At 52.4% G+C, this 23680-nt stretch overlaps 1 protein-coding gene across 1 annotated transcript; it reads right to left on the bottom strand.

The window, feature by feature from the left end:
* Window positions 1-1137: 1137 nt before the first annotated feature.
* Window positions 1138-23364, bottom strand: TCF25 (transcription factor 25). The gene is made up of 18 exons (XM_034073201.1): window positions 23200-23364; window positions 21520-21687; window positions 17574-17648; window positions 14909-15033; window positions 13553-13618; window positions 12348-12430; window positions 11407-11537; window positions 8651-8750; window positions 7635-7728; window positions 6615-6707; window positions 5884-5989; window positions 5347-5506; window positions 4070-4157; window positions 3354-3512; window positions 2665-2755; window positions 2288-2367; window positions 1616-1688; window positions 1138-1383 (listed from the first exon to the last, which is right to left on the bottom strand). The coding sequence occupies exons 1-18, from the start codon at window positions 23356-23358 to the stop codon at window positions 1222-1224; spliced, it is 2013 nt and encodes a 670-aa protein (XP_033929092.1). The 5' UTR covers window positions 23359-23364; the 3' UTR covers window positions 1138-1221.
* Between the last annotated feature and the right edge of the window lie 316 nt (window positions 23365-23680).

The raw sequence follows: 23680 nt of genomic DNA, 5'->3' as shown, positions 1-23680 counted from the left end.
CCGCTCCTTCCTGTGAGCCCTTCACCATGGCACAGAGCACCCCGAGGCTCCGGATGCACTGGGACGAGGGGTCCCAGGCTGCCATGGTGCCTTCCTCACTGCGGCACCGGCACAGCTCACACGTGACGTGCATTGAGCCGAAGCTGGTGAACACATGGTGCTGGATGAGTGTAAAACCCTGCTCACCTCCCTAATGTAAATAGAAGGAATTGGGATCAACACCCCCCATCTTCCCCCTCCCGGCACGCTGGTGTGTGCCAGCAATGGTCAGCTTTACAAACAGAGGCCTTGGGAACCGAGCTGGAAAACACCAAATCCGAGTGATGCAAGGGCACAATACAGGGAGCCAGGATCCGGATGGGCCTGAGCATCCAGGCTCCTCAGGGAGCCCTCCCAGATTGATTCCGGGCAGCAGAGCCTGGCTCAGCATCAGAGCCAGACACACATTACACAGCAGAAAAAGGGGAAAGAGCTTTGTGGGCAGCAAGGCTGAGTTAAAAGGTTTGAGTACTGCTGAGCTCATGCCCTGCTCTGTAAGGTGAAGGTGGTGAGATGAGGGATGGAGAAGACAAAGAGGGAAGATTTCTGCTTCCATTGTGATGGAACGGCTGCAGCACAAAGAGCTGCTCCTCACACCCCTCCAGGAGCACAGGGAGAGCTACAGCTCTGAGGGAGGCCATGTAGTGTCCAAGGACAGGTTGGATGGGGCTTGGAGCAACCGGGTCTAGTGAAAGGTGTTCCTGCTCACAGCAGGCACATTGGATTAGATCATTAAGGTCCCTTCCAAACGGAACCATTCTGTGCTCTGCTGTGCCCCAGTGGTACCAGAGCAGGGACCCGGAGCTCTTTGTCACAGAGCTGGAAGATCCAAGTGCTGTTTCATGGAGGGAAGGAGGCTTCAGGCTTAGGAACATGGAAAAAAGCCTCCAGCCATTAAACAAGAGAAGAGCGGAGAGGAAGGGGCAGCACACACACTTGGAGGAGGCCAGAAGGGACTAAGCTGACAGGGGCAGAGGGACAGCTGGTGTAGATTAGCTCTGCCCGCTCAGACAGCCCTCAGCCCCTGCTGAGAGGTGAAGGTGCCACAGTGGCAGCCCTGCCCCTTCCCACCAGAGCCCATCCCCACAGTGACCAGTGCCTGGAGCTTGTGTCCACTTTATTGGAGTGGAGATGAGTGGGAGGGTGGTCACAGAGGGCTGGGGAACCACACGTGCTCTCTGCTCACTCCCAGTCACCGTCTCCTTCAGGGTTGTCATCTCGGGGGGGTTCCTGGAACTGGATGTTTGCCAGCATGTCCCGCATGGCTGCCATGAGCCTGTTCACCCCCTGGTTCAGGTCCTGCCCTGCTGCAGCCTCTTCATCCCCATCAGGTCGGATATCCACCTGCAAGACAGCAGAGCTGGAGCGGCCGTGCAAGGAGCTGCATGCCTGCAGCACACAGGGAGAGACGCTGCTGCTTGCCAAAAAGCATCAGGCTGCTCTGCAACCTGACGTTTAATACACACTGCATATGCCAAGAGCCACTCCCTTTGCAGAAACACTGTGCAGTGGAAACTACTGCGTACTGACAGCAGAAGCGTGCTCAGATTTGCCTGCAGGAGCCCAATGCACATACCTGCAAGTTAAAATCTGGCAACAGCGAGCGGAAGAAGAGAGATAAAGTGCTTTCATTGGATGGATGAGTTGTCCTGAAAGACAAAAGTACCAACAGGGTTAAGAGAGCAGCTTGGTACTTTACCTGGTGCTGAGGCTGAAGCAGCACAGGGATGGTGGAGAGAACCACACTGTCCAGAACAGCACCCGACTGCACCTGAGCCAGCCTTAAGGCAGGGATTTGGGGGATGCCTGGGGATTTTGGGGACGTCCCCCCCCCCATCCCAAGCAGCCAGCAGCTGGCTACAGCAGTCACTACAACCACTGCCAGGTTTGCTCTGAGCTTGGTCAATGCATAAGACATGTATTGGTTCACCTCAACAGGCTATGCACACTGCAGCTGGCTGCGCTTCAGCCTGTGCTGGATAAACAACCACTTTGTTGAAGAAACAGCTGAACTTGGTTCAGTGGCCTTTGCCTTAATGGCTATGAACAGTCACTGTCTCCAGGTGACCACTGAGGAGAAGTGGCAGGACCAGTCCTGCCTGTATGTGCCACAAGGCAGGCAGCTCTTCTTCCGACATGGAGGAGGACCATCAGCTCCAAGCACCCATGTGCACCCAGGCCTGGGGCTGAGGGCGTGCCAGGAACATGTTGGTTGTGCCAGCCCAGAAGCAAGGGGTGGAGGAGGTACCTTTCTGGTCTGGTGTAGGAAACGATGGAGTCCAAAGGAGGCAACGGATCAAACCCCATCACAGGCTGCGAGGTCACTTCCTGGGGGAAGGAAAAAGAAGGGGTGAAGCTGCATTCCCAGCAGCAGCAAGCACCGAAGCATAGGGATGGTCAGACCAGCTGGACAGGCCTGGGGGAGTGCAGTGCCCAGCCTGTCCACACATGCCCTGTGTGATGGCCTGGGAAGCTGAGCTACACAGAGGACACTTCAGGGTCAGGTGGATGCTTCTTGCTGGGTTTGGGTTTAAGACGTGCCCAGCATCTGTGTGCCCAGCAGGGATGTGAGTGCCACCACAGTGCACACAGTGGCAGTGCCTGTGCCCCATCAGGACCCCTCACCAGAGGCAGGGCTGCCGTGGCCTCCTTCATCTCCGAGAGGATGATGTGCCGGTAGATGTTCCTGGGCGCGCTCTGGTACCTCATCTTCCTCCTAAAGCAGGGAGGGGACAGAGGACTGCACTGAGCACAGCTCAGCACAGCCACAATCTCATTTCTGCTTCTCTAGGTGCAGCATCAGCTTCATCCCTGGCTCTGGGGCACATGCTGTACTGGATGGAAATGGCTTGAAGCCAAACCAAATTGCTTGGCAGCTGCTGACCTCCAGACTAAAGAGCAGAACAGCTCAGGGACACTGTACAGATCTCTCTCACTGGGCCAGCAGAGCAAACTAACTCCAGTCTAGGACAAGATCTAATACCTCTCTCCTGCTTCTCAGAGCTGGGATGTGTTTCTAAGCTTGCCCTGTGCAGCCATTCCTGCCTCTACCAGCCAGCAGCCCCTTGGCCCTCCACAGCACATGTGCTGGCCAAGGCTGGGGAATCGCATGTAGCACATACTCCTCAGTGAGAGGTACAGCTCTTAATTCATGTCTGCATAAAATACAGAAGAGCTTTTGCCTCCCTAGACTCACTATGTAACACTTGGCATCAGCAGCCACCATCAGATGGGTAGCTGAGGGGGTGCTCTGTCCCTGTGCTCAATCACCCATGCCCAGTGTGAGCACCGCTCACCTCCCCTGCTGCACTCACTTGTGCTCAGACTCCTCCACCAGTGGGTCCTGGGCATCCACCATGCGCAGCACCTCGTGAACATTGGTCTCCAGCCATGCCATGACAGCTGGGTCCTTCCACAGCGAGTGAGTCCTTCCCACGTAGAGGCATGTCAGCTGGTTCAAGGCAGGAGGCTGGCTATGGGAGACAGTTGTTATTCATGGCACTCTCCTCCATCCCACCTGCAGGTCTCTGTGAGGGCTCACAAGGGCTCGTCTCTGCACTGTGCTTCAGCACAAGAACACAGAGAGGAATCACAAGCTCCTGCTTTGCTATTTCCATCTACCGTCACCAGTTTTTCTATCTTTGTCTATTTTTGGATAAGCACAGCCATAAGATGAAAGTTGACATTGCCTCGACCATTTGTGTGGTTAGGAGGACCACATGTTAGGGAAATCCAGACTGGTAGGAGACAGCCTGCCCTGAGAGCACACACACACTGCTCCCTCTCACTACAGGCAGCAACAAGCTTCAGTATGAACTTCTGACCCATCTGCATTAAAGTGAGGTGCGTCTATCAGCGTTATCTGGTGGCCATTATGGAAATTCATTATCAAAGCATCTAAGAGCCTACTCAGGAAAACCAATATTCTCCTCCGCAGTTTTGTATCTCCATTAGCTGCCTGAGCAAGCAGAAGCCCCACTACCAGTAAGATCAATTCCTTCTCTTTACTGACAACATCTCCAGGGCTTACCTGATCTGAGCATTCAGCCTGAAAAAGGAATGGTTTGCGACCCTGGCATCGGGCTGCACACTGCAGTGATCCAACAACGGCATAAGAACTGCAGGAGAAAGAGAGACAACTCATTATCAGCAGCCTGATGAGGAGCACCACAGCATGGTCAGGGCTGCAGGGACACAGCCCCAGCCTGGGGGGCAGCATCCCATAGGGGCACTGATGGAGGACCCACGTGGGGTGTGAGGATGCTGCTGGGGGTTGTGGTGTGCTCTGATCTCTGTGTGGATGATGGAAACAGATTCAGGGTGAATGTAAAAGAACAACAAACATTTTTTCCCCCTGATGCAATAAGGTGAAATTCTCTGCAGTTAACACTGTTGGCCTTTGAACTTGAACAAGGATTTTATTTCAGTCACCATGACGAAAAAGATGATTTCAGCCACAACAAAACTAAACCTCTGTTTGAGAGCTGGTTATTCTTGCCTATAAAGACACACCCGCCTCTGGGCCCAGAGGGGCTGTGCATCTCCTTTCATGGACAGCAGCACCAGCTTGATGAAAGCAAGAGATGGGCACCCATGAAGAGCACATCTAAAGCCAAGCAGTGTCTGGGAGGGAGGGAAAGCCAAGAGAGACTTGCTGCCTCTGGTTTGGGCAACCCTGGGGTGAAATATTTTCCTGCTCCAAGGCTCTGGTTCTCATGCTCCCCCAACTTGCTCATGACCATCTCTAATGAAGGGGCATCAGCTGCTCCAACGAGGCTGTGCAGCACAGAGAACAATCAATGGTCTCTTCCTAACACTCACATCAAGGGCTCACAGCTCCAGGGTGCCCTGTGTAACTCCACCACACTCCCACCAGCCCTGCCATGGTGCAGGAAGGCTGAATCTTTACTGTGTTCTTCACTGTGAGGGTGCTGAGGCACAGGGTGCCCAGAGAAGCTGTGGCTGCCCCATCCCTGGCAGTGCTCAAGGCCAGGTTGGACACAGGGGCTTGGAGCAGCTGCTCCAGTGGAAGGGGTCCCTGCACGTGGCAGGGGTTGGGACTGGATGAGCTTTAAGGTCCCCTCTAACCCAAACCAGTCTGGGATTCTACCTACCCCCATGGCCAGCCTGCCTGGTCACCCTCTGAGTCAGGGCTCCCATCTCCCACAGACAGAGGTGAATGTCATTTGCAAGCCACAGGCAAACTGCTGTCTCTGCATTTGCCTGCCTGGGCCCAGCCTGTGCTCTCAGAGATGGAGACAGCAGCAAAGCCTGCCAGGACAGACTTACCGGTGGGGACAGACTTACCGCTTGGGAACATGACCAAGGCCAGCTGGATGAGCCGGGCTGCTTTCTCCCGGGCCTGGCTTAGCTCCAGCTCAGAGCGCTCCTCCTGCTGGCTCAGGAAGAAATAGGCCAGCGGCACCGAGAAGGCAAAATTGGGCAGCTGGGACAGGTTCCGGTGACTCTGCAGATCAGAGGGACACAGTTAACGAGAAGTGATGCTATGCAGAATCATCCCGATAGGGCTGGGCTGCACACAGGCTCTTGCTCACTTTAGAGCTGCTGGCTTGGTGCCCCCACCACTGAGTAAGCAACTTGAGTCTGTACAACTGTTTACAGGGCACCAGGATTACAAAAACAACTCTCCCCCCAAGCCTCTACAGGTCATTCCAATGTTGTTGGGATGCCAGCCTGGCTGCCAGGCAGCTGTGAAGGGCCAACATCCTTAGGGATCCCTCGTGCACTGTGACACAGCCCAGGCAGGTGTCCCTACTCTCACATCAGGAAGCAGCTCTTCCCCTCCTCTACCTGTCTCACCAGGGCTGCTTGCTGGCATCTCACCTCCCACTCCTGGAACAGGCGGGTCAGGAAGGTGTATTCTCTAGCTCGGAGGGACAGAAAATCGATCATCAGCAGCACACACAGTGGGTCGTTCTCTGGATCAAGGCTTCAGGGGGAGAGAACACAAGGAATGGAAATAAAAATCAGTGTCACAACAGCTGAAATAGCTGCCCTCGTTTCTGAGTTAAACAAGACTTTCCCACTAGCATCCAGAGAACTTCCGTGACTCAGCAAGCAGGGATAACAGGAACACGATTGTTCCCACATGGCCAGGATGATGGTTGAATGACCTGCCCTGTCTTGTGTCCCTGCAGAGGGACAGTGCCCCATCACCAACTATGAGGAAGACTGATGGGCACAAACTGAGCAGCCTGAAGCCACCACTGTACACCTGCTCCACAGAGAGCCTGAGTTCTGCTCTACCAACCAGCCAGGCACACAGCTCAGTGGTCAAGTGCAAAGGCCACCCTGGTCCCATGTGCTTAAGCCTCCTTCTCCACAACCACCTCTCTTCAAAGCAGCACCACAGATGTGCTCAAAGCTAGCCTGTGACACTGCATCTGTAAGGAGTGGAAACAGCCCTCCCTGAGCCTGGGAGCAGCAGAGCAAACAGGGTTTTTGTCCTGCCCAGGTTCGGTTTGGTGCATTGTTAGAAGTGTGTTTCCCTTAGCCTGCAATGCCCTGTCCTGCCCCACAGGGAATGGGGCACAGCCCTTGGCAAGGACACCTACCTCAAAATCAGCTTGCAGAACTCCAAGGCTGTGCGGGGACAGCCTCTCTTCTCCAAAAACATCAGATGCTTGAAGAGGGCCAGGAAGAAAGCCCTGTGTGGGGAACAGCAATAGGTTTTAGAAGCCACATTTGGAGATCACAAATGGGGACACAGAGCCAGCCCCAGCTCCCTGAGCATCAGCACTGGGGTGCAGCCTGGAGGGTCCAGGGAACCTGGCCTGGTGCAGTACAAGGTGCCATAAACCTCTCCACATTCCCACCTCTTACTGCTTTTATGTCTTTGGGCAACTTAGGGCCAGCACAGACAAGGGTCGACAACTTGGACAACAAAAAGGAAATCCATAAAGTCTGCATCCTGCCTTGTCCCAGCCTGCCCAGCCACAGGGACAGTGACACAGCATACACTATGTGTTATCAGAGCAGCACTAGCACCCAAACTGGTGTTACAGATCGCAGCGTGCAGGTCACAGATGGCACAAAGCCCATCAGGGAGCAGGTCCTGGAAATGTGAGCAACTTCCAGGTACAGCAGCTCAGGAGAGATGACATGGGTCAGCTGACTGGAAAATTCCCAGAATAAAGTCACCTTTCCCTGCAGCTGCAGAGCTGTCATTATGTAAAGAGCCAGGCGAGTGCTGGGCAGGAAGCAAAGTGACCAAGCACAGTCATAAACACACTGTAACAATAAATGCCATTTTAGACTAAGGGACACTGGTCACATGAAAAGGATGTGACAGGGAAGAACAGCTACTGCTACAGTAAGAAACCCCTTGTGAAAGAGCTTGGTGAAGAAGCAAGAGCTGCATTTACCCCAGCAACCATCTGAGGAGCTGCTGCCTTGCTGAGGGCACTGTCACCAACTGCCAAAGCCTGTTCAGACAGAAAGGGACATTCAAGGTCCCCCTGCCACCATGGATGACGCAGCAGATATTGGGAATCTGGGTCTCCGTGTCCAAAGTAGGTCAGGACACGGTGTGACAGCTCTCCAGCAGACGTGGGGCAGGCAGATGTGCCACATACCTGTTCTCAGGCCGCCGGTAGTCCAGCCTGCAGGTCCCACTGGTCAGACTGAAGACAGGGTGGAAGGCGCTCTCCATGCTGTACAGCGCTCGCTCTGCAGGCAGCAGGGACAGTGTCAGGGCACACCATCACCCCAGCACACCACACAGGTCCAGAGCTCACGGAATGGTAATCCATTTAGCCCAGAAGACACTGAGAGCTCTGACCCCCATGATACACACTCGCTCACAGCCTAGCAAAGCACAAAGCTATTGCAGACTATATGGTTGCAACAGATACACCCAGGGAGGTGAGCCCTCTTCCCTTCTGTGGGAAACCAGATGATGCTCCAGTTGTGAACAGTAACTCTTCTGGAGGTCTGGGATTGACACTGGTACTGCTGCCTCTGCCACAATTACTTTCACAAGGGGAAGCCTAAGATCCCATCCTCATTTTACCTCTTGCTTCTGCTATCATGCTGCAGAGCACATGCCGCATCTAACACCAAACAGCCCACCTGACACCAGAGACTGCAGCACAGCCACCCAAGGGACAGCATCCTTTGGGATGCCTCCTGCTCCATGCAGCCCTGAGGAGCAAGTAGGGCCTGACCTGCAAGATGCTGGTCAGAGGAAGGCAAGGCAGGCTGGCCTGAAGGGCATGGTTGGCTCCCTGCAGAAGGGTAGGACTCCTGCAGCAGCCCTTTGCACTGATGTATGTTGTAGCTACTAAGCCATACTCTCCTCCTGTAAGGGATTTCCTGCTGGTGGGACTCCACCATGTCCACACAATCCTTCTGTTCATTTTCAAGGTGATTACTGATGTGCTTTTCCCCAGACAAGCATGACTGACTGTTTAAAAGCCTCCAGCAAAAGCTGCTGGTCTGCAGGACAATGGAAGGCTGAGCGCTCACAGCCCCAGCTGCAAACATAGAGCCAAGTCAACTTTGCTGGTTTGCTGCTTTCCTATGAACCAAAGCCAAAAGCCTTTGATCACTAATTCACACCAGGAGCTTTGCTCCTCACCTCAGCTCTTACCTATGAGATCACGGGCCATCTCCTGGTCCTCCTGCATCCGGCACACATCACTGAGCTGCAGAAGGGAGTCCACATGATATGGGTTCATCTGAAGCAGCAGCTATAGAAGAACATGAGCTTTATTAGATGATGGCACAAATCACTGTATTCTTGTGCACTCTGCCTACAAGATAAGCTCTGAAAGCCTGGCAGGGAGGCAAATGCCCTTACATCACACATAAGGGACAGAGGCTGTTCCTGCTCTGGGGTCTGAAGGTGAAGAAATCCTGTCCCACACCATCAGAGAGCCAACGCTCAGACCTTAATGCAATGCTCAGGACACACCTCACGTGAAAAGCTGAAAGTATGGATTAAAAGAACCAAAGAACAGCCACACTGGGTCAGAGTACAGGTCCATCTTGCCCTGTCTCCAAAACAGATGCCTGGGAAAGAGGGCACAAAGCTGGGCATACATGTTGGCTCCCAGCACACCGTAAGCTGCCGACTTTAGTGGTTCAGGGACCCCTCTGTCAAAGATGCTGTTCACATTACTGGCATCTCCTCTCATGAATGTGTTTCCTTACTGACGCAGGTAACCTTCCAGCACCTCAGCTCTGCAACACAGAAAGCTGCTGCTTAAGCACAGTGTGAAGAACTTCTTTCCATCCCAACCTGCCAGCTCTGCCCCTGTGCTGAGAGGGATAGCAGGGAGATCTCTTCCCACTCAGAGCACAATCTGAGCCCTTGATCACAGCTTCCCTCAGGCAGCTCGCTCCAGCCAACCCAGCTCTTCCAGCGCCAGGGCCATGCCAGGCCTTTGATCATATCTACTGTTCTCCTCTGAATCTCTTCCAGCTCTTCCATTCCCTTCTGAAGGGGAGGGCCCAGGACTGCATTCAGGAGTCAAGAGGCACACATCAGGCATAGTTACATTTTTGGTTTATTCTCTATCCCTTAATAATTCTCAGCATTTTCATCAGGTATCAGGAGGACACTTTGATACATCTATTGCAACTGCAGGATCCAGCTCCTGAGCAGTAATGGATTCGTTTCCAGACTTCAGAATAGAACTTTAACCACAAGCCCCCTCTGCATTCACTAATTATAAATGGGCTACTTTTCCCAAGAACCTCAAACTCAGTTTCAATGTTAAAACAGTGAAACTACTTTATGTTTCCTCACAGTTTAGTCTGAGGATTTTCTTTCTCACAAACTGAAAAATGCAGCTTCAAAAGGTCCGGAAGTTGTGCAGGATGGTGGCCAGTGCAACCACCTACAGTACAAAGCCTTTATGCTCTCGGCTGTCCCAGCCCAGTGCCTTTGCCTCAGTGCCACGTGCCTGATGTTTTACCACTTCTTTGTTTGCTCTTAAGCTCCTTTCCAGTCCTTTTTGGAAGAGATGAAGCACCACTGGTCATGGTGATGTCAAAAAGCACTCTTCACACACAACTTCTTTAGCAAGACCCTTTCAATCCACTAGCAAGAGCAGAAAAAGCACTCATTGAGCAGGACTGCCCCCAGAATAAGGTTTTGTATGGTGAAGTGACAGCAGCAAGGCAGATCAGGGCTCCAATGACACTGAGACTGTGGTTGTTGCAGATAAACTGGTTGGGGTTTGAAGTACTTCTGGCATCAGTGAATGCATAGGTTAAGTTTTACCCTTAACAGAAGAGTAGAAGACTAAAGCTGTAGTAATATCATATAATGGTTTGGGTTGGAAGGGACCTGGAAGCTCATCCAGGCCCAACCTGCCACAGGCAGGGACACCTGCCCAGAGTAGGGTGCCTCAGCACCCTCACAGGGTAGAACTTCTGCCTAAGAGCTCATCTCAATCTCCCCTTTGTCAGATCAAAACCAGTATCTTCAAACATAGCCAGACCCACCTAACAAGGACAGAGCACAAACACTGAGGCACAGAGGAAACCCTGGCCTGCTCTGCAAAGCAAGACTGTGTTTGAGCTGCCCTTAAGATACTGTCTCTTCGGTGCATTGCTGCTGCAGAGGAATTACCTTGCATCATTTAATGTAAATCCCTCAATCCAGTCAGCAGGCACAATTTGTGAGCTGGAGAGAGCAGTGACCATGAGCAGAGGGTGGGAAAGCAGAAAGAAGTTAAGTTTTATTTAGTAGACAATGGCCTCTTTAAGAAATGTCTCCAGGGCATGTATCTGAGCTCACGTGGCCAGGGTTTTCAGAGCAAAAATACCTCCATTATGGTCCTGCAGCGTGCAGAGCAATTTTACCACTGCTTATCACTACAGACTATAAATGTTACCATTCCACTTAACAAACTTGGACACACATGAAGAGCTTTCAATACAAGACTGTTTTGCTGAAATACCAAGAAAAGACACATTTTCATTTATACAAGTTTATAAACAGAACAGCTATAGTTTAGATTCCCATTTAAAGATGTTTATACAGTATTTTTCCTCAGTTGAAGAGCTGAAACAAAGGAGCTTTATTCCTACCCTTTCAGCCAAAGCCTTTCAATGGTCTCCTCTTCTAGACAGCTACATGGCATGTTCTTGGGCAGAGCTACCAAGGTTCTGCCACCAGCCACTGGACTTCATTTGCACCAAGGTGCTCACTTATCTTAGTGGAGCTCAGCAAGCAACACTACTTCACCCTACATTGGGGGGGGGGGGGGCACAGGGGTCTACTGCTCAAAATGAGACTGGCAACAAGAAGCCCTGGTATGGATCAGACCACCTCCCCAGCCAGTGAAAGTGGCTGCAACAGGGTAAAAGCACAGGCAACCCGATTTCACAACCTACCACAATGTTGTTGGGGTCCATAGACTCTACAGCATCCAGGAACTTGAACTGCACTTGCTGGTACTCACGATGGTGCTCGAATGTGAAGTACTGGATGCCTCTCCTGGTGTCCACCAGCTGCATGGTGATACCTACAGGGCATGGGAGATGTGGGTACCACCACTGCCAGCACAGCACCAAGGGCGGCTCTCCTGCTCTCTTATCACACAGAAAGCTCATTCATGTCACTGGGTCCAAAGCCAGATCTGTCTTCAGAAACTCCTGGAGAATTTCACTCCTTTCCCTCCTCTCACGAGCCAAAGTCCAAAACCCAGTGTAGAAGTACAGGCCACTTGCTTTCCTGATGGATATCAGAGTCATAGAATGGTTTGTGTTGGAAGGGAGCTTAAAGCTCATCCAGTTCCAACCCCTGCCATGGGCAGGGACCCCTTCCACTGGAGCAGCTGCTCCAAGCCCGTGTCCAACCTGGCCTTGAGCACTGCCAGGGATGGGGCAGCCACAGCTTCTCTGGGCACCCTGTGCCAGCGCCTCAGCACCCTCACAGGGGAGAGCTTCTTCCTTATATAGATAAATCTCTCCTGTTTCAGTTTGACCCCATCACCCCTTGTCCTATCACTACAGTCCCTGATGAACAGTCCCTCTCCAGCACCCTCGTAGATACATATATTTCTTATTATTCAGCAACACTGCTCTTAAGAAAGGAAGTTCCCATCACCTGCTACCTCCAGTAAGGGTGAAAACAACCCCTCAAATATCAAGGTACAACACGACAGAGCTCTCCCTGTGAGGAAGGAGGTTATTTCCATCAGCTGCAGAGCAGTTCCTTTTCCACATCAGCCAGTGCTTATCCTGGGCCTGGCAGCTGATGAAAGCAGCTCTGGTTTCCATGCACTGAGGCTCTTGCAGCACCTGTGCCCAGGCAGCAGTACCAAAAGCCTCACCTGTTTTGCCATAGCGTGGCCAGGTATTCTTTGGAACTGTCAGCCACGTGCTGCGGACGTGCTGGCGCTGCCTTTGCCTTGGCCTGGGGAAATAAAACACAACAGGTCACAGTTTCTCTGTACTGAAAGAATGAGAAGAGCTGAAATCAGCCAGAAAAAGGAGGATTCAGGGAGTAAAAAAAAAAAAGAAGTACAACTTCTTGCCCATCTGCAGCCCTGCCACAGGGCTATTGCACAGGAATTTAACATGCCTGCCTTCAAGACACAACATACTTTCACTCAGGCTCTGCCTCACTTGCAAGCATTTCTCTCTGGGCCAGCCAGTGCCTCCAGCATTTCCACTTCAATAGCTTCTGCCCTGTTTTTATTCCTGCCAAGTTCTCAGCTGCTTCTTCGCTTCAAACAGCTTCCAAGGTCCCATTAAGAGGGCCCCACATCCCCCTTGACTCACCTCTTTTCCCAGCAGTGCCTTCAAATGTCAACTGATTCAGTTTAAACCGCACTCACAGATGCGACCAATGCACTTGTTCACAGAAGGAAACCAGAAACTGAGGCTGCTCTAATAAAGTCATGCTTCCTCCATAAGGTTCTGCTGCTTCTTCCTCAAGCACTAAATATTCTTCCACAGACTCTCTTAAGAGAAAGTTTTTGCTTCCACCATCACTGCTCTGAGCTTAATCCTTTCTTACATGCACAGTTTTTAACCAGCTCATGAAAGCAGGGAGTTTATGGATGATGCTGACCACAGTGCAATGGATAACTGCACAGAGACCTTGTGCCCCAACATCAGGAGGTTTCCTAAGCCCCTAGTAACAGTGCATGAGACCCCCTGGAACATATTCAGGGTCCACTTTGCAAGACATCAGACTCTGGGACAGACACAGGAGACAAACGCTGGAGAAGGAAGAAAGAATCTAAGAGTCTGCACAGTATGAATTTGAGTGAAAGCGTTTTAGAAGGCTGTTTTGATGGTAAATGAGCAGGGATATCAGCAGGAAAAAATGCTATCAAAAACCCTGCAGAAGTCTTACTTACTAACAAAACAAACATTCTCCTGCCCAACAAGCACTAGTAAATAGTAAGACACCCTGAACCCTCACTCCCTGCCCAGGTGTGGCACTGGGGGCTCAGTAAACTGCACTCAGGGAAGGACAGACACACCAATCTGGACTTTGAAAGGGTTTCATACTAAGTGCTGGACTAACCTCTGATCACCAAGTACAGTGCGAGCCCCAAAGTATCTCTTCAACTCGTTCTCTGGATTCAGGTTTCTGAGTAGGTTGAAACAAGAAAGAAAAGCAGTTAAACACAGCCCAAAGTCTCACATTTGAATCCTCTCCATCAACCCCAAGTGCTCTACCTCGAACTGCTCTGGCCAAGCCCCCCATCTGTCACACACACCATGGATCTGACACAACACACAGAAAGGAGACTAAAGCTGGTCAAGAACAGGGGGCATCAAAAGCCCAATTCCACCAGGAACACGCTGCCCTCCTGCTCTGCTCCACAGGCAGCACTGAGCTGGGATGTAGTTCTGCTGCCCTCTCCAGGGCAGCTGGGGCCTTAGTCGGGGGTAGTCCCATGTCAGCCTCCATTCAGGAGCACACAGCTGGTGTATGTGTGCCTGGAAAACACAAGGTACCCGCTGCTGAGTTTAGCAGTAGCAGCCTGAAACTCAGGGCAAGCATCCTAACCACAGCATGGAGGCTGGCAAGGATTAATAGAGAGATCTCATAACAAAGCCTTTGGGTAAACGTTCTAGTATTACTGCAGTGTCCCTGAGCCAGCTGCACTAGCCTAGGCTCAGTTTTAATGCAGTGTGACTGGGGGTTTCAAAACCAGGTTTGGCTAAGTTGACCCAGCTACAGGTTTAAATGTTATCTCAACAGAAAGCTGCCAGCTTCTGCATCAGAGCAGGGCTCCAAAACACACTGGACATACCAGCCAGTCCACTCCCAGCAGGTTTCCCAGTGTGATACAGGCCCAGATGTTACAGATGTCAAGTCTGAGACAGGTTCATCCTCTAGCTCCTGGACATGCTTGGTGCTTAGCCCACTTTGTTGATGGTGACATGCAGGAAAGGTTAGACAAGTCTAACTTGCTTTCCTGGTGGAATTAGCTCCTGGCATTGCACAGCTGTCTTTGGAGGACAGCACATGGTGTACTGGGACCTGCTCTCTCAGTGCTGGGCTGAGTGCAGCCTGTCACCTGGTGAGGTCAATTTGATGTCAAAGCTAATGCACCAGTATTCTCAGCAGTTCTGGAGAGATTCTCCTACAGTGTATGTTAGGCTGCAAGTCACCTCTGGAGGCTAATCTGGTCCAGTCACCCACTCCAAACAGGTTTTTACAGCAGAGAATATTAGTCACTGCTCAAAACCAAACATAGATCTAAGAGCAACAGTTAGAAATGGGGGTGTGCACAACCATTCCCACAACCCCTTTCAAGCAAGGTCCTGAATTCATGGCCAGATCACAGTGGAAGGCTCCCAGCTCTCTTCCTTGGGGGAACAGATATTCCCATCACACCAAAGCCAAAATCAGGAAGGGAACAGGCACTACCTGTGCTCTACGTAGAGGAGAGGCCTGCTGTCTGCAATTATTCCACTCTGGGTCTGCTGCCATAGCCCACTGGTATCCTCAATCTTCTCCAGCAAGCTGTCGATGTCTTCCAGGTCATTGTCTTCCTAAAGACAGGCAAAGACAAGGCAGTTGTTACAAAATAAGTCACCACAACAGAGATCACACCCCACTGCCTCCAGGTCCTTCGGTGCATCCTGATCTCTGTATGATACCAGCATAGCATCTACTGCTCATCCTGCTGCTATCCCACTGTCTACGTACTCTCTTATTGAGGCCTCATGCTCTCCATGCAGCACTCAGGAATGCTGCCCTGAGCCTGCCTTCCCTTCCCAGCTGCCCCCAGAAGGATTGGCTGCTCCTCCACACTGGCTCATGGTACCACAGCACTGTTGCTATCCTGCGCCTGAATATGCAAGCTGAATATATCTATCCCAGGCAGGAGGTCTGGTCTGTGGTCTGCCCCTTCCCACCCAGCCTTTGCCCTGCTTTGTTTGGTTTATTTGCACTACAACCCCTAGAGCATTCTGAACTGTTGGAGTGATGATGTCAATCCTAAATTATTTATATAATTAGGCTGGTACCATCTACTTCCTACAGAAACACTAAGCTACTTGAGGTTTAAGCCCAGCTGGTAACTCAGAATCACACAGCCGCTCACTTCCCTCCCTCCCACTCAGCTCCCAGCAGGATGGGGAGCAGAATGGGAAGGATGTAAATCCCATGGGTTGAGATATGAACAGTCCAATAGCTAAAGTATAATACAAAACTACTACTGATAATAATAATGATGGGAGATAATGTAAAACTCAAAAGGAAAGTGAAAAGAAACCCCAATGAACATAAGTCATGCCCAGTACAATTGCTCACCACCTGCTGATCAATACCCAGCCCAACCTGAGCAGTGATCTGGGCCTTCTGGGTAACTCCCCCCAGTTTCTGTGCTGGACCTGATGTGCTGTGGCATGGAATACCCCTTTGGCTAGTTTGGGTCAGGTGTCCTGTCTGCTTCCTCCTGGCTCCATGTGCCCCTCAACACTGGCAGAGAATGAGACTGAAAAGTCCTTGATCGGGGTACATGCTACACAGCAACAATGAAGACATCAGTGTGTCATCAGCATTGTTCTCAGACTGAAGCCCAAACACAGCAGTGCACCAGATACCAGGAAAGAGAAAAATAACTGTTACAGCTGAACCCAGGACACTACTGCTGTGACCCTTGTAATAAGGTACCAAACCTGCTTGATTTTAACCCAGCCTTAATGTATTGCACTCTCACTTTTCCTATCTTCCAACAACCCAAAGGATACATCCAGCAGTGCACATTCAACAGCTGTAGAACACTTTTATCCTGAATTTCCTCTGGTTTTTCCCCAGAAATAGCAAGTGACACATTCCTTATACGGCCACTTCACATACTCCTGATGATGAACGTGGGTGGAACACAGAACTCCATTCAGACACCCAAACAGAACTGCAAGCTTGCCTCTTCCAGCTAAATATAGCCACTCCACATGAAGGGGACACATGAAGAGTGCATAACGTGCTTTGCATTTAAGCACTCAATCAAATGTAGTATCATCTCGAGCTGGCAAATGGAACTGCTTGTTTCTAGGTATGAATTCTCCCTAGAGCTGGCAGATGTCATCCTGCTACTTGTCATTCTGAGACTGTGAGAGGAAATGAGCTCTCTGGGTTCTCTGTCTTGGTAACTCACTCCTAAGCTCATCCAGCCGAATTTCCAGGGAGGAGGTGGCCAGCCAACCACTGACACTGGAGCCACAGCTCACCCTTTAGCACTATAACACAGCGTGGCTCAGGATGCTGAGCAAAGGGTCTCAGTTGCATAAGTAGTTAAAGATATAGTTAATATAGTTAAGATTTCACTATCCTTTCAGCAGCAAACTAACTCCCACTTGAACTTTATTGCAATTGAGAAGACCAATAATGTGGTCCATTTAGACTCCTAGCTCAGCTCAAGTAGACTCCTAGCCTATCAATCAGATAGAAGTACATTCAAGCACACAGATTCATCTCAAGTTTTATCTACAACATACAGAGACACTGGACAAAGTCCTTGCTCCAAGCATGCTTCCTTAGGGGTAGACAGCTTAGTGAGCATCACTGTCCCCTTGCTCCATTCCCCACTGAGGGGATGAAGCAGGTCCTGTAGGAATAGCATACAGCAGATGCTCCTGTCAGCATTCAGTGATCAGATCTTCAACTGCAGAAACAGTGTACAGCTGTGCATGGAGAAGGGAATGTGGATGATGGAATCTGGCAGTGGGAGCTCTGCATGGCTCTGCAGTGCCAGGAAAGCTGCCTAAGCAGGGCAAGGAAAATACAATGAAAATGGCTAAATTTCTCACACAGGACCCCTCCTGTGTGAAACCTTGAAGCAGAGATGAGAAGATGCTGCAGAAAGGATTTCAAAGCCCTAAGCACCTGCAGAGCTGTGCCAGTCCTGGCTGCTTGAGGGCAACACTCAAAAGCTGCTATTGCTGTTTCATAACTTTCAAGGAGTATAATGAAAAAATGGAGCATTTTTGCCTTGCAATCTCTTCTGCAGCTACCTCAGTTACCACTTTGTGCAAATTTCTCCTTTGGGTTAGACAATCAGTAACTCTGAGAGCAAATACAGACATACCAGAGCCTCCCCTGCCACAGTCTTCCTGGTTTTCTTTTTCTTTTTCTTCTTTCGCGGCTTGTTGCTCAACATGGGCTGCAAAGATGAACAGAACAGCTGTCAGTGTGGCTATGGACAGGAAGGATGACAGCTCCATAGGGAGACAAGCATTTCCCACAGGGATCAGCACAGAATCATAGAATAGTTAGGGTTGGAAAGCACCTTAAGATCATCCAGTTCCAACCCCCCTGCCATGGGCAGGGACACCTCACACTAAACCATATCACCCAAGGCTTCATCCAACCTGGCTTTGAACACTGCCAGGGATGGAGCATTCACAACCTCCCTGGGCAACCCATTCCAGTGCCTCAGCACCCTAACAGTAAAGAGCTTCCTCCTTAGATCCAATCTAAACTTCCCCTGTTTCAGTTTCAACCCATTACCCCTTGTCCTATCACTACAGTCCCTAATGAAGAGTCCATCCCCAGCATCCCTATAGGCCCCTTTAGACACTGGAAGCTGCTCTGAGGTCTCCATGCAGCCTTCTCTTCTCCAGGCTGAACAGCCCCAACTTTCTCAGCCTGTCTCCATACAGGAGCTGCTCCAGCCCCTGATCATCCTCGTGGCCTCCTCTGGACTTGTTCCAACAGTTCCATGTCCTTTTTATGTTGAGGACACCAGAACTGCACACAATGCTCCAGGTGAGGTCTCACGAGAGCAGAGCAGAGGGGCAGGATCACCTCCTTCAACCTGCTGATCACACTCCTTTTGATGCAGCCCAGGATACGGTTGCTTTCTGGGCTGTGAGCACACACTGAAGCTGCTCATGTTCATTTTCTCATTGACCAACACCCCCAAGTCCTTCTCCTTGGGCTGCTCTGAATCTCTTCTCTGCCCAACCTGTAGCTGTGCCTGGGATTGCTCTGACCAAGGTGTAGGACCTTGCACTTGGCATGGTTAAACTTCATGAGGTTGGCATCAGCCCACCTCACAAGTGTGTCAAGGTCCCTCTGGATGGCATTCCTTCCCTCCAGCGGATCAACAGAACCACACAGCTTGGTGTCATCAGCAAACTTGCTGAGGGCACACTCAATTCCATTGTCCATGTCAGCGACAAAGATGTTGAACAAGACAGGTCCCAACACCGATCCCTGATGGACACCACTCGTTACTGGTCTCCAACTGGACACTGAGCCATTGACCACAACTCTTTGCATGCAGCCATCCAGCCAGTTCTTTATACACCAAGTGCTCCACCTATCAAATTGATGTCTCTCCAATTTAGAGACAAGGATGTCATGTGGACAGTGTCAAACGCTTTGCACAAGTCCAGGTAGATGACATCAGCTGCTCTACCCCTGTCCATCAGTTCCATAGCCCCATCATAGAAGGCCACCAAATTGGTCAGGCAGGATTTCCCCTAGTGAATCCCTGCTGGCTGTCACCCAGCACCTTGTTGTTTTTCATGTGCCCTAGCATGCCTTCCAGGAGAATCTGCTCCCAGATTTTGCCAGGCACAGAGGTGACACTGACTGCTCTGTAATTCCCTGGGTCATCCATTTTCCCCTTCTTGAACATGGGGGTTATATTTCCCTTTTTCCAGTCATTGGGAACTTCACCTGACTGCCATGATCTTTCAAATATGATGGACAGTGGCCTAGTAACTTCATTCACCAGCTCCTTCGCCTTCTAAGATTTGGCTGGTGCGGTCAGAGTCTTTGCCAGTGAAGATCGAGGCGAAGAAGTAATTCAGAACCCCAGTCTTCCCCAAATCCAGGGTAGCCAGTTCTCCGGACAGCTTCTGGAGAAGGTCCACGTTGTCCCTAGTCTGTCTTTGATTTGCAGTGTGTCATGGTTTAAGCCAAGTCCGCACAGCTCGTTCACTCCCCCCCACCCTTGCTCCCCCAACTCCTGGAGAGTTGGGGAGGAGAATCCAAAGAATGTAGCCCCCACAGGTTGAGACAAGCACAGTTTAATAGCTAAGGCACAACATAAATCACTACTGCTACTACTACTACAAATAATAATGATAAAGCCAATAACAAGTGAAGAGAATACAACACCTCACCAGCCACCGACCCATAACTCACCCCACCCTGCCCGACCGAGCACTGACTGATACCTCCTCCATCCCCCCAGAGCTCCAGCCCTTCCGGCTAACTCTCCGTTACATCCTGGATATGATGTGCTATGGTATGGAATACCTCTTTGGCCAGCCTGGGTCAGGTGTCCTGTCTCTCCTTCCCCCCAGCCTCCCCTCCTCCCTGGCAGAGCATGAGCTCAGAAAAGGCCTTGGACAAACCAAACATTTGAGCAGTAACTCAAAACATACTTGCTATCAGCAACCGTTCCCAGCCCGAAAGTCAAACCACAGACTGCACCAGCTGCCAAGGAGAAAAAATGACTGCTACTGCTGAACCCAGGACACAGTGTAACTATAGAACCCTTTGTGTTATCTTTCACATCCCTACCCAAGTTTAATTCTAATCGGGCTTTAGCTTTCCTAACCCGGTCCCTGGCTTTCCGGACAACATCCCTGTATGCTCCCCAAGCTGCCTGCCCTTGCTTCCACCTTTTATAAGCCTCTTTTTTCCCCTCTAGGTTTCCTCAGCAGCTCTTTATCCATCCAAGGAGGTCTCCTGGCCCTCCTGCTGCACTTCCTTCTGGTTGGGATGCAACACTCCTGAGCTTGCAGTAGGAGATCATTGACTGTCAACCAACAGTCTTGGGCTCCCCTGCCCTCTAGGGCTATATCCCATGGAACCTTGCTAAGCAGGTTCCTGAAGAGCCCGAAGTCTGCTCTCTTGAAGCCCAGGGCAGTGAGCTTGCTGCACGCTCTTCTCACTGTCATGAGGATCTCAAACTCGACCATCTCGTGATCACTGCATCCAAGGCTGCCCTGGAGCACCACATTTCCAACCAGCCCTTCCCTGTTGGTGATCACGAGGTCAAGCAGGACACCTCTCCTTGTTGGCTCCTCTATTGCTTGCAGAAGGAATCTTGTGTTCCACACAATCGAGGAACCACCTGGATTGCTTGTGCTGGGCTGTACCATCCCTCCAACAGGTATCAGGGTGGTTGAAGTCCCCCATGAGAACAAGGGCCTGTGAGCGTGAGGCTTCTCCTATCTGTCTGTAGAGTGCTTCATCCACAGAGTCCTCCTGATCAGGAGGTCTGTAGAGGTCTGTAGCAGATCCACATAGTAATGTCTCCCATTGCTGTTCTCCCCTTAACCCTGACCCACAAACTCTCTGTTAACTGCTCAGCAGTCCCCAGGCAGAGTTCCATGCTCTCCAGCCTATCCCTAATGTAAAAGGCAGCTCCCCCTGCCCATCTGCTGGGCTGTCTTTTCTAAAGGGCCTGTAACCTTCCATTCTAACACCCCAATCATAGAAGCCATCCCATCACGTTTCTGTGATACCAATGATATCACACCCCCGTAGACGTGCACACAACTTGTTTGTTTGTTCCCCATGCTACGGGCATTTGTACAGAGGCATCTGAGCCGAGCTCCAAATGAAGCCGGATCATTGGCTGGAGCAGTGGAATATCACGGAATCTCAGAATCCCAAGGGTTGGAAGGGACCTCGAAAGATCATCTTAGTCCAGCCCCCCTCCAAGAGCTTAGAGTACATCACACAGGAACTTGTCCAGGTGGGCCTCGAATATCTCCAACGTAGGAGACTCCACAACCCCCCTGGGCAACCTGTTCCAGTGCTCTGTCACTCTTACAGTAAAGAGAATATGCCTACATTGCTCCAAGCATTTATTATAGGTGCTGGCAACGGACTGGGAGTGTTGGGATGGAATGATGCTCCCTCCCATCTAGTTTAAAGCTTCCTTGACCAGCCTGGGAAGTCTCCTACCAAAACCACTCTTCCCCAGCATGCTTCTCTCCTGACCTCAGTGCTCATGAGAACACAGCACCAGGTCCTTCTCAGGAGCATTCCCTCTGTGGTTCAGTTACCGTTTGGTCCGGCTGTGCTGCCTCCTCTCCATCCCTCTGCCTGTCACCTTCAGCCTCTTCAGCTGGAGCCCTGTTGCTGTTCCCTTCTGCTGCATCCCGCTTGCCAAGCCAGGTGTCCCCTTGCTCCTCTCTAGACGGCGGCTCATCCTCTGACTCCTCAGCAGTAATCTGCACACAGATAAACAAGCTGAGCAGAACCAGCTGGTATGGGGCTGTGCTCTGTCCTGTCCCGAACACAGGGAGCAGAATTCCACAGGGATCCAGCCTGCTCCTCTCCCACCAGCAAACAGAGGACAGAAATGCAGCAGAAGCAGCACAGGGCTCAGCTGCCCGAGTGGGTTCTCCAGCAGATGGACCAGGGTGATCCCTTATTTCACATGTGTCACCCAGGAGGTGCCTGAAGAGCCCTGCACCCACTGACTGGCTGGAGGGGAGCACAAGGCCACAACAACACATCTATGGCACAGTCCTGTCTGGGCAATAACTTGGGAAGAGCCTGTGCTCACACAACCAACCCCTGGACAGCAGAACCGGGCAAGGAGTGACCAGAACCCCCCAGCCCAAGGTCCCATCTGTTCCATCAAGGTCCCTGACCTCCAGCACCAGGACCCAGCAGCACTGTAAACATGGCAGACACTCTAAAACCGGTTTCACCAGTGTGTGACCACCCAGCAGCCAGGCCCAGCTCCAGCACACCCCAGTCTGGTCCCCCAGGCCCCTTCCTGCTCACTCTCAGTTGCTGCCCCATGAGCCCTCCTTTCACCCCCACCTCACCCAGGCCCGTCCTGTCCCGCTCCCACCCCCCCTGAGTCACCCCCAGCCATGCACCACCCAAATCCTTCCCCATGTCCCCTCCGTGTCACCCCCGGGCACTGCCCCCCAGTCACCAGAGCCCCATGTGACCCCCTCACAGCCCCACGTGACCCCTCACAGCCCCACGTGACCCCTCACAGCCCCACATGACCCCTCACAGCCTCAGGTGACCCCCTCACAGCCCCATGTGACTCCATCACAGTCCTAGGTGACCCCCTCACAGCCCATGTGACCCCCTCACAGCCCCATGTGACCCCCTCACAGCCCCATGTGACCCCCTCACAGCCCCAGGTGACCCCTCACAGCCCCAGGTGACCCCTCACAGCCCCAGGTGACCCCTCACAGCCCCAGGTGACCCCTCACAGCCCCAGGTGACCCCTCACAGCCCCAGGTGACCCCTCACAGCCCCAGGTGACCCCTCACAACCCCAGGTGACCCTCTCACAGCCCCAGGTGACCCCTCATGGCCCCAGGTGACCCCTCACAGCCCCAGGTGACCCCTCACAGCCTCAGGTGACCCCCTCACAGCCCCACGTGACCCCTCACAACCCCAGGTGACCCCTCACAGCCCCACGTGACCCCTCACAGCCCCAGCTGACCCCTCACAACCCCAGGTGACCCCTCACAACCCCAGGTGACCCCCTCACAGCCCCAGCTGACCCCTCACAGCCCCAGGTGACCCCTCACAGCCCCAGCTGACCCCTCACAGCCCCAGGTGACCCCTCACAGCCTCACTTGACCCCCTCACAGCCCCATGTGACACCCATACAGCCCCACGTGACCCCCCCAGCTGCTCCCCCTCAGCCATCCCCACAGCCCCGTCCCCCCCACAGGCCCCAGGCCCTGTCCGAGCCCCGTCCGCCCTCACCAGCTCGAACCGGTTGCTGACAGCAGTACGATGGGTCCGGCCGGGGGCAGCGGAGGGCTCATGGCAGCCGAGCCCCGGCTCCAGCCCCAGCTGCCCCAGCCCCGGCTCCTCCTGGCCCCGCTGCTCCCCTCGCAGCCGCCGCAGCGCCCGCCGCGACATGGAGCCGAGCCCGTCTGCGCCTGCGCGCACGCACCCCGGCCCCCGCGACACTGCGCATGCGCGGTCCGCCGCCGGCCGGCTCTGCGCAGGCGCACTGCTGTCCGCCCGCGGCTTATTTCGCGCTCAGCGCCGGGCACCGCGCGAAATGTGTCACGAGGTGGGGGCGTGGCAATGTGGGCGTTCACAGGGGTCACGGCGGGGTCACGGCGGGGTCACAGGGTCAGGCTGGGGGGGGTCAGCGTCGGGGCACGGGAACGGTGCAACCGGGATGTGATCACGTGATCATCCGTGGGGCACAGCCGGGACAGGTAATGGAAGGATG

Source organism: Melopsittacus undulatus, chromosome Z (assembly GCF_012275295.1).
Source record: "Melopsittacus undulatus isolate bMelUnd1 chromosome Z, bMelUnd1.mat.Z, whole genome shotgun sequence".
Taxonomy (NCBI): Eukaryota; Metazoa; Chordata; class Aves; order Psittaciformes; family Psittaculidae; genus Melopsittacus; species Melopsittacus undulatus.
The sequence above is the reverse complement of the archived record's forward strand: the minus strand, read 5'-3'. Positions and strand labels throughout refer to the sequence as shown.